General features: G+C 35.1%; 1 protein-coding gene and 1 pseudogene across 1 annotated transcript; one reads left to right on the forward strand and one right to left on the reverse strand.

The window, feature by feature from the left end:
- Window positions 1–233: 233 nt before the first annotated feature.
- On the forward strand, window positions 234–2313 carry LOC114754620 (putative glycerol-3-phosphate transporter 5). Its single transcript, XM_028943415.1, has 2 exons — window positions 234–1223; window positions 1598–2313. Exons 1-2 carry the CDS (start codon window positions 260–262, stop codon window positions 2113–2115), a joined length of 1482 nt encoding a protein of 493 aa, XP_028799248.1. The 5' UTR covers window positions 234–259; the 3' UTR covers window positions 2116–2313.
- Window positions 2314–3183: 870 nt separating this feature from the next.
- LOC114754654 (probable protein phosphatase 2C 27) lies at window positions 3184–5028 on the reverse strand (annotated as a pseudogene).
- Window positions 5029–15483: the final 10455 nt, after the last annotated feature.

Here is a 15483-nt window from a genome sequence, read left to right on the forward strand (position 1 = left end):
CTCGCAATCCCAGATCGCTTGTTCGCTCATTTTCTCTTTATGTGTAGCGCTTGTAGTAAAATAGGAAAAGAAAGCTGCAGGTGATTTCATACTAAATGTTCTGTTACAGTTGACTGGTATAATATTCCTCTCCGAAGCTTGGAACTATCCACAGCGTCTAGGAGATCTTGGGTGGTCTGGTTGGGATGATTGTGTAAAATAGCAAAAATATTTTGTCTTTATGCTACCATTTTGCATGGTGGATCCCCAATGAATAGCGATGCCATCCCAGCTTTCGAGTCTCGCTCCGGCTTTGACTCTCTTCCCAAGCCTGAAACCCCCTCACAAAACCCTACTTTTTCACCAAATCTTAGTTCTTGTTATCACATTCCTTGCATATGCTTCCTTCCATGCCTCCCGAAAGCCTCCCAGTATTGTGAAGAGTGTTCTGGGACCGACGATTAATTCCAATTCGACTCAAGGTTCTATTATCGGACCCGGCGAAACAGGTTGGCCTCCGTTCAATGGAGATAGGGGAACTCACCGGCTTGGCGAGCTGGATCTCGCTTTTCTTTCTTCCTACGCTGTGGGCATGTACGTGGCAGGTCATATTGGTGATCGAATTGATTTGAGGTTGTTCCTTGTATTTGGGATGATGGGTAGTGGCATTTTTACCATACTTTTTGGCTTAGGCTATTGGTTTGATATTCATGTGTTGGGGTTTTTTATTGGAGTTCAAATTATTTGTGGGTTGTTTCAGTCAATAGGGTGGCCTTGTGTGGTTGCAGTCGTGGGTAATTGGTTTGGAAAATCAAAGCGGGGCTTGATAATGGGGATATGGAGTTCTCATACCTCAGTTGGGAACATCATTGGTTCGATTGTTGCCTCTGCAGTGTTAGAATTCGGATGGGGTTGGTCCTTTGTGGTGCCTGGACTTCTTATCATTTGTATGGGGATTCTGGTGTATGTGTTTCTTGTTGTGAGTCCAGAGGACATGGGATTTGTGCAATCTGCAAGTGAGATTGAAATGAATGTAGAAACAGATGGAGTAGAGAATGTGCAAAAATCGGAAACAGAGGAAGCAAAACTCCTTGATTCTGATGATTCGGATTCTTCATCTGCAATTGGGTTTTTTGAGGCGTGGAAGTTACCTGGGGTGGCTGCATTTGCCTTTTGTCTCTTTTTCTCTAAGCTGGTTGCTTACACTTTTCTCTATTGGTTGCCCTTCTACATTAGGCACACAGGTAACTGTTGTTGTGTGTATAAATGTTTTCACATAGATTTGGTTTGTCTTTTGCTTCACTTATTATTAACATTTGCATATTATTAGTGTGACTGATTCTTTATATTGATCAAGCTATTTAACCAATTCAAACATTTACGTTTTATTGAAATGTGTGGGTAGAATGCCTTTTCTAGTAGTTATGATTGACCCGGTTGCTTAGACAATCTATCTGTTGTAGATTGAGACCTAAAGTTTTTTTGATTGGTGGTCATGTCTTCCCAATGTTTTCAATGTTGACCACAATACAGCCAAATGCTAAATAGCAGAGGCTGTGTTTTTCTTCGATGTAAATCTGCTGCTTCCTTCATAGCTGATTCTGGTTTTCATTTATAGCTGTTGCGGGTGTGCATTTGTCTAAAAAATCTGCTGGAATACTTTCAACAATATTTGACGTTGGAGGAGTTCTTGGTGGAGTTATGGCTGGCTTCATTTCTGACATGATTGAAGCTCGGGCCGTTACTTCTATCATATTCTTGTTCCTATCAATTCCAATGCTGGTTCTCTACCGGCTTTATGGGAGCCTCTCTATGTTGATCAACATTGCGTTGATGTTCCTTTCGGGCTTTTTGGTGAATGGTCCGTATGCACTAATCACAACTGCTGTGGCAGCTGATCTTGGTACACAGACGTTGAATCAAGGGAATTCACGAGCACTGGCAACTGTGACTGCAATCATTGACGGTACTGGTTCTGTTGGAGCCGCTCTTGGGCCACTCTTGGCAGGGTATATTTCTACTAGGGGATGGAACAGTGTCTTCTTTATGCTAATTCTGTCTATTTTCCTTGCTGGCTTGTTCCTAGTTCGTGTGGCAAGAACTGAGATCAGAGATAAGATGAATGCAATAAAGTGATTTTGGAAATAGAATGGTAGAAATACATTTTTGTTAATTTAGGCCAGGGATGCCATTGGTGTTTTATATGTTAGAGAAGTCACAGGATATGAAATACAGATGAGATCATTATCATTCAACTTTGTATTATTTACTCATTCTTTGTTCACTGATACAGAATATATAATATTGGTTGATTTTGTTTTTTAAGAGAGATAATCCAACATGCTCCCCAATATTTTTTCCTTCTATTTTTATGTGTTTTTAATTTCTCTTCAACTTTCTGTGCATGGGATAACATGACAATTTGTGATGTTCCGACATTATAGCTGAACTGTTTATTTTAAAACTGCCCGTTTCATCTGATTCTAATATGATCTTAACCATAGTGCTCTGTGTTAACCTGGATCAACGCTTTGACTTGTAACAACAGTGTAAAATTAAACAAAGGAGGAATAAAATCGTTTAGTATTAAAAACTGTTTATAAAATAATGGCCCACATAAGTATTCGATTCTCTTCAACTTTACAAGGGGGAAAAAAAAGTAGAGAAATGGGTCTGACTGATCCTAGTTTGAAAAGAAATCTAAGATTATGACTTGATCTATTAACAATCTTTAAGAACTAGTGAATCATAAATAGAATTTCAAATATCTTGGATGAGTTTCATTTTGTGCCTCGCATATTATATTTTAGCTTCATTTGATCCAATCAAATCTAGGCATTTTCAAACAAATCGTACACTTCTGCATGAAAAACAGCGTATCTCAATAGAAGCTTGGTAGATAAACAATTATCCTACAATGATTTGATTTTGAACCCATGAAAAATACCACTGCAGTGCTTGTTTCTGTACAGTCTCAAATGTAGATTATAATCCTCTTATATGTTGCGCTCTCGCTTTCCCATTAACTAACAGGAAAAAAATAATCCTAACGCGGTATAAATTTGTATTACATTTTTCAGAGCCTTTCCCCGCTCCATGACTAGGTTGAACATCATTCATTTGGAGATGCAAGGAGGCATATTTTGTGCGTGATAGATTAATATATGTACACAATCACATTTCAAGAGGGAAAAAAAAAATCAGCTACGTCGCAGACCAAAAATATATTCCATCCTTCCAGTAAGGAATTGAGGTCTGAAGTCCCTCAGCAGATATGCTGCTTCTGAATCTTGGCCTCTCTACAACCACAGGTGGGGGTGGTTCTAAGTGAAAACACGCTACCATCACAGTTATCTTACCTGTTGAGTTTCTCTTTATGGTTTCCTCCACTGTCTCTTTACAGCATAGTTTCACATCATTATGCTCTTGAAGCCTCTCCTTGCAAAATCCCCAGCATATTTGCTGCAGAAAACGTCCCATATCCCATCACTTCCAATTATCAAAACCTCATCTTTTTTGGTTATTGTGGTCAGTTTGAGTTCTGGCTTAGCCCTTAAAAGGTTCTTTTCTTTCGCTCATTTCCTTCAAGCCCTCAAGATACTAGTCGCTTAATGCCCGTGACACTGACAGCTAACTGGCCATTCAGAAAAGCATTATCAACGAATCCAACCAGAGACTCAATTCACTTCCTCTCTTTCACGCAGAAGGGCCGGCCTATCATCTTTGGACATTTCTATTGCCCTTCCACGTCTGGAGAAAACAACTCTGCAGTCTCCTGCATTGGCCACTAGCAAAGACCTGTACAAAACAATGTAGGATTATTCAAAACCCAGCCCATACTAAATATGAATTTTCAAAATTCTAGTTACAACGGACAATATGCTAGAGGGCGTATGATAATACTACCTGCAGTCCTGAATATACTCTCTACACTAATCACATGGCTGCACATTAAGAAAGAAGGACCTTTCTTTTTGCGTAAAGCCCCCAGTATCCGACCCCCGAAGGAGACCGACTAATCCGGAGTTACCTCTAAGTTGAGGCGGGGTGAGATGTCGAAACCGAGACCTGGAGGTAGGCGCGCACCTTGGACGCCCTTTCTAACCATCCGGCCAAGCGACAGAGCTCAAAGAAGAAGGACCTTTCTTGTTCCAAACAAGTGCTCAGACATTGATGCTTCATTTTTATTGGCCACAACAATCAAAACAAACGGCTTCCTTGGTTGAATAATAAAAGCACCCAAAAAGATCTTCCCCCACATTGACATTTGCTAGAATTTATGGAATCACAACGCTGTGGCACTTTAAATCAACACCATTTATATTTGGCTTCAAATTAGCGCAACTGCGCATTGACACTCTGCATTTTATGTAATGTGCAAAATGAGTTCCTCCAAACAAGGACACGCACATGGCAATCCCTATTTATGAAGGAACCTTACGGGGTTGTCTTTCGGATTCAGATTCTACCAAGCAGGGAAATTGACAATTTATATATTGTGCGAAATATTAGTAATATATTGGTATAACCCCCGCTGGTCCGAAATACAAACCAACTAAAGATGTTCTTATCCATAATATAGGTTACTTGAAAAGTAATAAAAAAAATATGACTCATCATATTCTTTTAACTCTTTCAAAACATCATTAATGTTTTATCTTAGTTCCAGTGAAATGGTTGAAAGATGCTTATGTTGTAGAGTGGAAGGACTACCTCCAATTTAACCAATTTCAAACCATGCCAGCTTTTGAAGATCCAGATTCCAAACAGGGATACACAATCTGCAAGGCTGGAAATGACAGGGTTTTCTGGATTCTGACTCTATTTTTTTGATACGTCTGAAAAGAAGGAAAACTAAGGATGCTTAACTCATCAGACTGCAGCATGCCCTTAAAGACGTGGAACCCTAAACTTGAAGATCATGAGGGCTACATATGCTAACTCATTATCATCTCAATTGCTGAAGTTCCACTTGCCATGCTCTGTTCATCATCTCTTTGATCTCCATAATCAGCGACCAGTCTTCATGTATGTCATTTATCAACCTTCAATCAGGTCAAAAGCTTCTGCAGAACCGCTTCTGAGAACTATATCTCGATAGTCGCGATCACAGGCCCCTTTAAGACCCATCAAGCAGCAATAAAGTTCCGCCGCAAGACTATCAGTGACGTCTAATTGGAGAAGGGAACCTTCCAAAAGGCCTTGGTTCATGTCCTTAAGAATCCCCCCACAAGCAGCAGCGTTGGATCTATAAGAAAAGCACCATCTACTTCGACCAAGGTTCTTTCCCTGGTATTTAGTCTATTGCTGTTCTGCCGACTCCAGTATTGTCCGTCCAGTTGACGCTGATGAGCTGATTCTGTGACAACACCTGCAAAAAATAATAAAAATATGGTTCGATTATGAGACTTCTTTTGACACACTCACACACTAAAACTCCAACAGATTCTGCATCGCTGAATCTTTTAAGTGAATGAAATTATGTGCAAACTATTGATACTCTGTCTACTCTCTTTTTTTTTTTTTTCTTTTTTTTTTGTGTATACCAAACATCGTAGAGCCTGGTTGGTACGCTCTTGCAATGAAAATGGAAAATGTTGAGTTTCCATAGGCGGTGTATGCTTGGTTGTAAAATTTTTCAGAAACCAAATTTTTGACAACAGCAAATTTTTCATCATTGGTTCCCACAAATTTTGGTGGGAGTTGCTTGAAGACCCATCACAACGTTGAAGTAGAAAATGATGGACAAAGGCGTTTGTTCTCGAAGGGGACCTTCAGCAATGTTGAATATTGGCTTATCATCACTTCACATGTGGGTTTGAGTAGTGTGCTGTTTTCAAAGGATTCCTGCTCCTTTACCTCATCACGGCTACGTTGTTCTTGAGTTGGAGATATGGCACTCGGATTGTAGCTATTTTAAAATTTTCAAACATGATTTCCCTTCTGTTTAATTTTTAAAACTAATGGCCTGCTAATGGACCAAGTCTCTCCCTTATGAACCATGAGAATGTCTAACAAGCAATCAATTACCTTAGGACGAACATTAACGAGAAGGCTTGAAGAAAAAGAGCATTCATTTTATAAATGGTCATTTCCAATCTGTCTGAGTGAATTGCTTTGTTTACTAAACTGAAAACAAGAGCAAATAGGGTGTGTTAGGAAGAAATAAAAAAAAAAAAAAGAAATTTGTTTTGTTAACCTTTGCTTACTCTTTCAATCATAAATTTAAAAATATGAAACATTTTTGAACGGGTAATATTTTATTAAAAAGTAGACTCAGATATTTTTTTTTTTAATAATATGTTAATTGTCTATTTTGAATTTAAATTGGGAAAGTTATCTATGGATGCTAAGCTTTAACTGTGATAAAGAAATGAGTAAATTCGAATTTGGTGGAACAAATGCGAATTTGATAGGTTATATCCAAAATTGCTGCATAAAATGTGAATTTGCTCATGTGATGACCAAATTCTTTACTACATAAAATACAAATTTGTTTAAACAAATTCGAATGTAATGCAAAACAATTCAAATTTACTGCATCAAATTTGAATTTATTTTTTCTTTTTCTTAACATATTAAAACTTAAAATTTTAAAAAATAACTTTCAAAATAAAAAGCTTTTTTAAATGGGTCTCATTGTATTAAAAACTGAGCTCAGTGAACTTTACAATAATATGTCATTTGTCTAATTTGTATTTAAATTAAAAAGATATGTTCACCAGAAATTGACCTTTAAATTAATTTTTTATATGGGTTTGTTTATGCTTTTTTTAACACTTAAAAAATTAGGGCAAATAGAGTGTATTTGATACTAAGCTGTGATTTTTTTTTTAATTTTGTTAAAATATACTTTTAGTTCTTTAACTTTAGACAATGTTTCATTTTTGTCCCTTAACTTTAAAAAGTAAACTTTTAATCATTTAATCTTAAAACCGCTAACCAAAAATAATGGTATTGAACTCTTAAATATTAGTAAAATATTATTAAATGCTAACGTATTAAATTTAATTTTCAAAACAACAATGATTGTTTCAAAAAATCATCATTTAAGAGTAATAATTTTAGAGTTAAAAAACAAAAAATATACTTTTTAAAGTTAAGGGGCCAAATTGAAACTTTACACCAAATGAATACTTTAGCTTTTTAATTTTTTTTGGTAACTTTTTAATGTTAGAAACATATTCTCTGTCAATAAAGGAATTAGGATGTTGGCTAGCTATTCTTAAAAGCTCAGTTTGATGAATCCTCGTTTTTTAGTGTTTTTCAATCATGAATTGGGGGAGGGCAACTTTTGAATTGAATCCGAAATCATACTGCATCTTACGAGTTCAAAACAAAATGAGAACGTGCTTAAAATATATTATATAAATTTTGTCTACAACAAAGATAAAATATAAATAAGAAATTAGAAAAAAAAAATTACACTGCTCACAAAACAAACTCAGAATCTCTGTATAATATTTAAATTTTTTTCGTATTCAAATTGAGGATTTTTTTCTTTAATATTTTAGTATTTAGTTATTTTTTAATAATTTAATATCTCTAGTGATTTTTTTATTTATATTGAATACTTACATTTATTTAAATTATAATATATTTTTATTCATTTATTTTATTAAATTATTGAATTTTTTAATTAAAAAGAATTTTTATTTCATAATAATGAATTCTTTAATTAAGGGTAATATGGTAAAGTTGTACAAGTTTCCAATCTATTTTTATCCAATCAAACACAATTTTTCATTCCAATGCTTACTAAACACGCCCTTGGCCGAAAATTTATCATCCCATTCCAACCAATTCTTCCTACCAAATGGGCTCAGATGTATTCATGCATTAGTGAAGTTGTAGTTCGCAGAGAACACATATTTCCTCAATCATATCTCTGAAAGCCAACTTAATAATAGGAGTTTAAGTAACCAAACAAATTAAATGATTACTTAGTAGAGCATAGATATTCCCTTTATCCTATTTATAAAGTAGAAAGAGAAAGCTTTTCTTTATACTATTTATACTTCAAAACAACTTTGCAAAACCGTGGAGCAAATTCTTCCAGAGAAGATGTCATTAGAGATGGGGATGGCACAATACAGCAAACCTGCACTGTGCCATGGAAATTCCCCCCCCCCCGGGGGGAATTTCCATGGCGGGGGGGGGGGGGGGGGGAGGGGTTCCTCTTCATCTCAGATATGGTGAAGAAGGGTTGTCATGTTGGGTCTTGTCCGGTTGAAAAGAATAATTTTGGACTAATGTTGGGGAAGGCATTGGGGGGTATAAAGAAAGAAACAAGGGACCAGGTTGAATATTTTAAAAAATAAAGGGCTTGCATTCATAAACAAAAAACAAAATATTAGAGATTTAATACATAGATTTTATTTTTACTACAATGTTAGGCAACCTTCAATCTTGGTTTGTTATCTAGTCAACATTTGATGCAGGTCCTAATTGTTCCACAAAGTTCTGATGTTTAACCCATTTTTGGGGTTGCATGCAAGAATTCATAGAATACATAACACCGACAAAACCTCACCTGCATTGACCAATAATAACATGATCCCCTTCAAACGAAAGCAAGGAGATGTACGAGCAGCAAGATTTGAATGCCTCGTCATATCTATTTGATCAGCAAGTTTGCAGCGGATTGCTAATACTCCCCAAAATGAAACAGAAAAAAGAAACTTGGGGACCATAGCTACAAATGCAAAAAAAAAGAAGAAAAAACTATAATACACTACTTCTTGACAAAATGAAGATAATTCCGCCGAATGATAATGGTCCTTGTCATCTTAGCAATGTGACAAGTGCAAGCTAAGATACGACCTCGGATATAAACCGTACCAGTGAAGGGGCACTCCTTATCAATATAATATAGAGTAGGTGCCTATACGAAGAATAAAATGGTAAGGAAGCAGCATTAATTTAAGCAATCATACAGAAATGGATTGCAAAGCACTTGGAATGATAAAACACAAAGGAGTATGACATGAGGAATGTAGAAATGCATTTTAACTAGCAAAAATATGATAGAAAATGGGGAAACGTATTAGTTGGGTGCCCAATACAATTATAGACTTTAAGGATAGAAGCAATTGGATTCTAGTATAGCATTATGTTTTCCGATCAGATATACCTTCTCAAAAGGGTGTGGCTAATAAATACGAGATAGTTTGCATCAACTGACAAAACTCGTCATAATAATTTTGAAAATTATATTTATCAAATAACATCCATGCACTAAACTAGCACCTGCACCCTAACAAAACTCAACCGTACTGTTTACATCATATCATCTTCAGTCCTTAATATAAAAACTAATTCACTTATTTAAGCATATTAAGAAAATTAGTTAAATTAGTTCTTTATAATAAATGTGTTGTCTTCCCTAAAATAGCGTTGCTAATCAAATTTCATTTGATAAAATATTTACCATATGCAACTACTACAATAACTATTTTAGGAAAAATAGATAAATACTGCCTCCAGTTCTAATTATAAGAGCTAGTTGACTAATTTGAGGAGATTAAGAAAGTAAGTTGAGTTAGTTATTTGTCCTAAATAGATATTGTCTTTCTAAAAATATCCTTGCTAATCAAGTGTATGGACTAGAATTATCATTGTTAGAAGAGCCACTTTGAGAAAAAAAAATATAAATATGAGAGACAAAGTGGATTGAGATCTTATATTTAGAATCAAAATAAAAGTTAAACAGGGTCTTATATTAAGGACCGGAGGTAGTATGAGAGACAAAGTGGATTGGGGTCTTATAATTAAGACCAAATCAAAAGTCAAATAAACTCTTATGTTAATGGTCAAAGGTAGTAGTTTAAAGGAGGCTAGCATTTTTGAAAACATCCTATTTTCCCCAGCAATGATTAACTAGACCATAAAAAGCGTTCCCACAATATTAATGGTACAAAGCCATCCAACTAGGTTTACTAAGTTCACATATTCATTAAACTTCATAACATACTAGAGCGCAGCATGTGTAGTGCTCTATCAAGATAAAAAAACAGGCTTACAATAATAAAGAACTACAGAGGTCATGATAGCATAGCAATACAATCACAAACAAACGGAAGTGACACTAACAAGACAGATACCACGACATATAAATACAATCAGAGAGAAATCAAAATGAATACCTTCAATGGCCTCCCTGGGTCTTGAATCCAAGTCCAATGGATTTCTAGAAACGATTTCTACCTTTTTCAGGCTTTTTTCCCTTCCCAAATTTCTTGGACCTTGAAAATCAAATCAACAGCAAAATCAGCCCCAACATTCAGCATCAACATAAAACTCAAGTGAAAAATAATCAATGAATAAGATAAGGGACTCTGGTCATCAATCCACATAGCACATAAACACTTTCAATTGCTTCAAGAAATGCCTTCTTCCTCTACAAAATTAAGGGAGGAAAAACAAAGATCATTGAAAGATTCAAACTAAAATCAACAAATTATCACACTACGAAACCAAGGAAACAGCCAAGAGACAAGTTTGTTCAACCATGGTTACCAGGGCTCTCTCTATCTGAGTAACGACGGAGGTTTATTGAGGAAGAGAAGAGAGGATAGATCCCAGCAAAACCCTAATCATTTATCTCTTATATATATATATATATATATGTATGTATGTATGTATGTATGTATGTATGTATGTATGTATGTATGTATGTATGTATGTATGTATGTATAAGTTTTCTTGATTTACCAATTATATATCTATATGTTGCAGTCTTTGAAAGATTATTATTATTATTATTTAAAAAGAAATATATTAATACTTAATATAAAACCTATTTAATTAATTTGATTAGATTAAGAAAGTTAGATAAGTTAGTTAATTATAAGAAATTTGATACATTTTTCTTAAAACGTCATAATCATCTTTCTTAATACCATCTCTCCCTCTTCTACTTAATTATGGTTGAGAAAGTATCCATAGGGGTAATTTTAAAAAAAAATGAGAAATAGATCTTATATTTAGGATCAAAACCAACACAATAATTAGATCCTATATTAAAGACCGGAAGAGTATATAAACATGTGAAATTTATCGTAGTTCTCACATCTTCAAATGAAGTTGGCTAAGATAATACTCTCCTTATATTGATAAAAAAGAAATTCAAAAACAAACCTGAAAATACATAATCCTAAGAAAAGCAGCTAACAATTGTAAATCACAAGGAAGGGAAAACCCAACTGGGAATTATAAAAATATGAGAAAATAACAAAAATGTCCCTTGAAACAAAAAAGAAATAAAGAGAGGAGAGAAGAGAGTTGGCAGAGCTGAAGAGTGCTTGAACTTGGGAGATAAACGTGTAAACGGCGAAAATGTTGAAAGCAAGTTAAGGTGAGTAATTTTTGACACCACAATTCTCTTGTATCCATCTCTTGAGCTTCACGATCCTACTGTTTGCTCCATTTGGGTGGGTATTTTGTTCGGGGTGGGTATTTTAAGTAGGGTGGGAGGTGAAGCTGGGGGAGCTAGTTGGCGGGAGGAGGTTGGAGTAAGAATGTTGGGAGAGAGTTTTTTTTTTTTTTTGGCCACAAACAAAAACATTTAGGGTAAGAGGCATGTTTCTATTCGATATGGATGAGAGTGATTAGTGTCAGGGAATGGCCTTATGTTTAAGGAAAATTCAAAGAAGGGAGTAGGTTTCTTGCGAGAGTATGGAGTAGTATGAGTGTGCACAGTAAAGATGGCGGATGAGTTTGTTGTTACCACCTAGTGTGAATGTGTGAAACCTTAATATGAAATTGTTAATGCATGAAGTTGTGCTATGTTCCCGTCGATTTGAAAAGCGATGAAATATATTCATTGGATAACTGATATAAACAATAATTTACTGCTTCAGGTTACTATGCAAAGTGAATTTCGATATTTTGGTCATCTTATGGAAAGGAATTGTTTTTTTTATAGATTTAGACTCTGCCTTTTATTGCTTTTCCAGGTGAATTTTTTTGTAAGTAACATGCTGGATTATGTCAATGACAATAGAACATTAAGTATAACCACTATCTTAATATTACTTAATTAATATAGCCCCACTTACTTTCTTCAAGGCTTCAACCCCCAAAGCCATTCTCTCTTCTCTTCCTCTCTCGCTCCATTCCCAATTTCCTTCTTCATTATCCCGATCTCTTTCATGGACCATGGGTTTCCCACACAGAGGGAAGAGGTTGTGGGAGAGTCCGTAAGTTTCCACACCAGTCACCTCCATTTCTTCTTCCCACATGGTGCTGCTACAATTAATGCTGAGATTTTGCTGTATCAACCTATCTTGTCTCTGCCGAAGCTTGAAAGGGTTATGAGAATATGTTAACACTTTATCTCTTGGCTTTCACATGGTTGACAAAATGCCTCAATTTGTTCTCTTTGTGCTTCTCAAATCCCATGACTGAATTTCGTTTCATGGAAATGTCCTTTTGTTTTTAAGTGGAGATTGTATTTATCTACTTTGTCTTTCCTTGCAACCATTATACTAATTTCTCACGCAATCTACAAACTATTGCAACTAATTCATTTTTTTAATTCAAGTGATTTCACCTTGTCTTGTATGATTCTTTCTTGAACATATAAAAAAATCTAATTTAATTGAATGCATACACGTTGTACATTCTATATGCTTCTCTTTGGACTCTGATTAGATGGCTGTCATGCTGATTAAATGATGTGAAATCAGAGGAGAAATAAAACTGAAAGTGGATGATGAACTAGTAAAGGAAAAATTGATCACTTCAAATCTATTGTGAATTTGAAACTACTTATGGGTCATGTATAGTTTATGGACTTTGTTACGGGAAGTTTTTTCTTCATTTATAGTTTATGGACTGTGTCACGGGAAGTTTCTTCTAAGGGAGCAAAAGAAGGGTGCCCGTCTTTTCAGCTTCTCACAGTACACTAAAAACCAAAACCAAAAGATATTTACTTTTATACCTTTGAATAAGTTGGTCCCCGATTATGTTCTTTGTAAGTTCTGAAAAAAAGGCACACTTTGACGCTGCATAAGAAAGACAAGTGGTGTCACTTTCTATGTCGGGGTTTAAAGAACCTAGAGAAGAGAAACTACCCTAATTATACTCATGATAACTTAATCATCAAAAAGGAAAACACTTAATAATACTGGTGATATTATTAGTCCGTAATGAAAACAGAATAATATGTAATGTACAAGTTATTCCTAGAAAAACTGCAGCATTTGCGTAATGCTGTCAACCTTCTATGCCCTATATATCCTGAGCTTAAAAAACTTTTTGTCTCTTTCTCTAGTGGTTTGTTCCCTTTTCCCTAGACTCAGTAGTGTATTGGAGGCTTTCTCTTTGCTGGAGAATAGTCTATTTCAGCTATGTCCACATGGTCCGTCCACCGCTCATGATAGAGCCCCCGGTGCTCTGAAGTAGGCAAAGTTTGAACTTCTATTCCCTCTTCTTCCCCCTCAAGTTTCACCATTCTCGTATATTGCCATTTACAGAGGAGTGAGCTTCATCCCCTCCCTTCTTCACTTTATTCTGCTCACGGAGTTTATAATAGTATCATAAAGAGGAAAAAGAAGAGATGCCAAGGTTTATTTTTTCCTTTTAGATTCTAAGTTAATGCCTAATACAGTTAATAAAGTTTTTGTCATCTCTAAACCAACCTTTGAAAATTCGTGGAAAGAGGAAATGAATGTGGTAACAAATTTCCTACACTTTATCTTTCCTGCAGCAGCAAGAACATATCGAACATGCTTAATATTGTGAGATACTTGAGTAAAGGTTAGTGCTAATTGATTTTCTTGAATGGTGATGCTTAACAAGAAAAGGGAAGAAAACAAGAATGTTTTTGTATGGCTGTGTATAGCCAAAAATTAAGTCATTAGGAGTTGTTGGGACAAATTTTGCTCGAGACCTGAGAGTTACAAGGAATCGTTTGAGTTTATGAACAATGCTTACGTTAAGAAGGAAAAATAAACCTAATGGTGTCTGGGTCCATAGAAATTTTCATAACGCCGAGGTAACCATTTATGTGATTTTGTTGGTACTCTGGAGAGTCTTCTCTCCAGAGTAGCCGTGCATTGTTTATCTTTAGATAGAATAACTTCCTCCGCTTCTCCATTGCTTTTTTCCATCAAGGTACTTTCTTCATCCTGCAGCCGGAAAATTAAACTTCTACATTCAGGCATGACTGAAACAAGGTTGAAACTTATGAATAAACAAACCCATAAAGCTACACCGAACTTCAAAGTAATGAATATTTACATGTGATTGTTGCTGAACTGCTAGAGACTCTGTCCAAGCGAATCCCTATGGAAAAATAAAGGAAAGTTAGAAACTCTAATTTGGTGAGTGACAGAAATGGAAAAGGCTGAATCTTGTGATTAATTTACCTTGAACCTTAGCAAGAAGGAGGGACAAAAGCAGGAGAAAAACAACTAAAGAAGGCCTCATTTGAGGCTAGTAGCTTGAAGATCAGGAAGAAAATAGTTAGGATTTTCTTGTGGTGGCTCTCGCAGTTGAAAAGCTTGAGTATATCTTGGTAAAGAAGAGCTTGATTATATACATGTTATTGGAACTGTTAAGAGGTTTGATGGACAGGGGCATAGATCTCTGCATATGTGTGTATAGGACAAAGTGGTCCACATTTTAAATTCCTCAACTTAAAGTGAGTGGGATTTATATGTTGTCTTGCGGCATTCCTTAAAGTGCAACTATATATATAGAGAAATTAAACTACTAACTACTACATCAGATCTCAATATAAAAGCTAGTTTGACTTTCATTTTGGTTCTAAATATAAGACCCCAATCCACTTTGTCTCTTATGTTTATTTATTTTTTCCAAAGTAGTTTTTATGATAATTGCACATATTAAAGATTCTATCAAATGGTAGTTTTAGCTAATCCACATGACTAGTGAGAGTATTATAAGAAAAACAACATATATTTATTACAAATAACTAGTTTAATAAACTTTCTTAATCTATTTAAATTAGTCAGCTGCTTTTATACTATCTCCGGTCCTTAATATAGGATCTTATTTGACTTTTATTTTGGTCATAAATATAAAACCCCAATACACTTTGCCTCTTATATTTATGTATTTTTTCCAAGGTAGTCTTTTTAATAATAATAGTTCTAGCTAATACAGTAAGGATATTTTAGGAAAAACAACGCATATTTTTTACAAATAACTAACTTAACTTATTTTCTTAATCTCTTCAAATTAGACAATTAGCTCTTATAATTAGGAATGAAGGTAATATTAAGGAGCTGAGGTAGTATTTGAACTCATCATCATTTCAGTGCATGCTTAGCTGTTAAAGAATAGAAGGAAGAATACTCTGTGCATTTAAATCTGTCATATGATGAAGAAACTACAATCAGTGTTCTGTTTATTGGAAAGTGAAGACACAAAAGGCCGACAAAGAAAAATGGAAGTACAAGAGGAGGAGACATGGGAAGCACATCAAGTTTTAAGCAATGGCATACTTAATTGCAGTCTCTTCTTGGGCATTGGAGT

Source organism: Neltuma alba, unplaced genomic scaffold, assembly GCF_004799145.2.
Source record: "Neltuma alba isolate B1F8T4 unplaced genomic scaffold, ASM479914v2 tig00010174_pilon, whole genome shotgun sequence".
NCBI lineage: Eukaryota > Viridiplantae > Streptophyta > Magnoliopsida > Fabales > Fabaceae > Neltuma > Neltuma alba.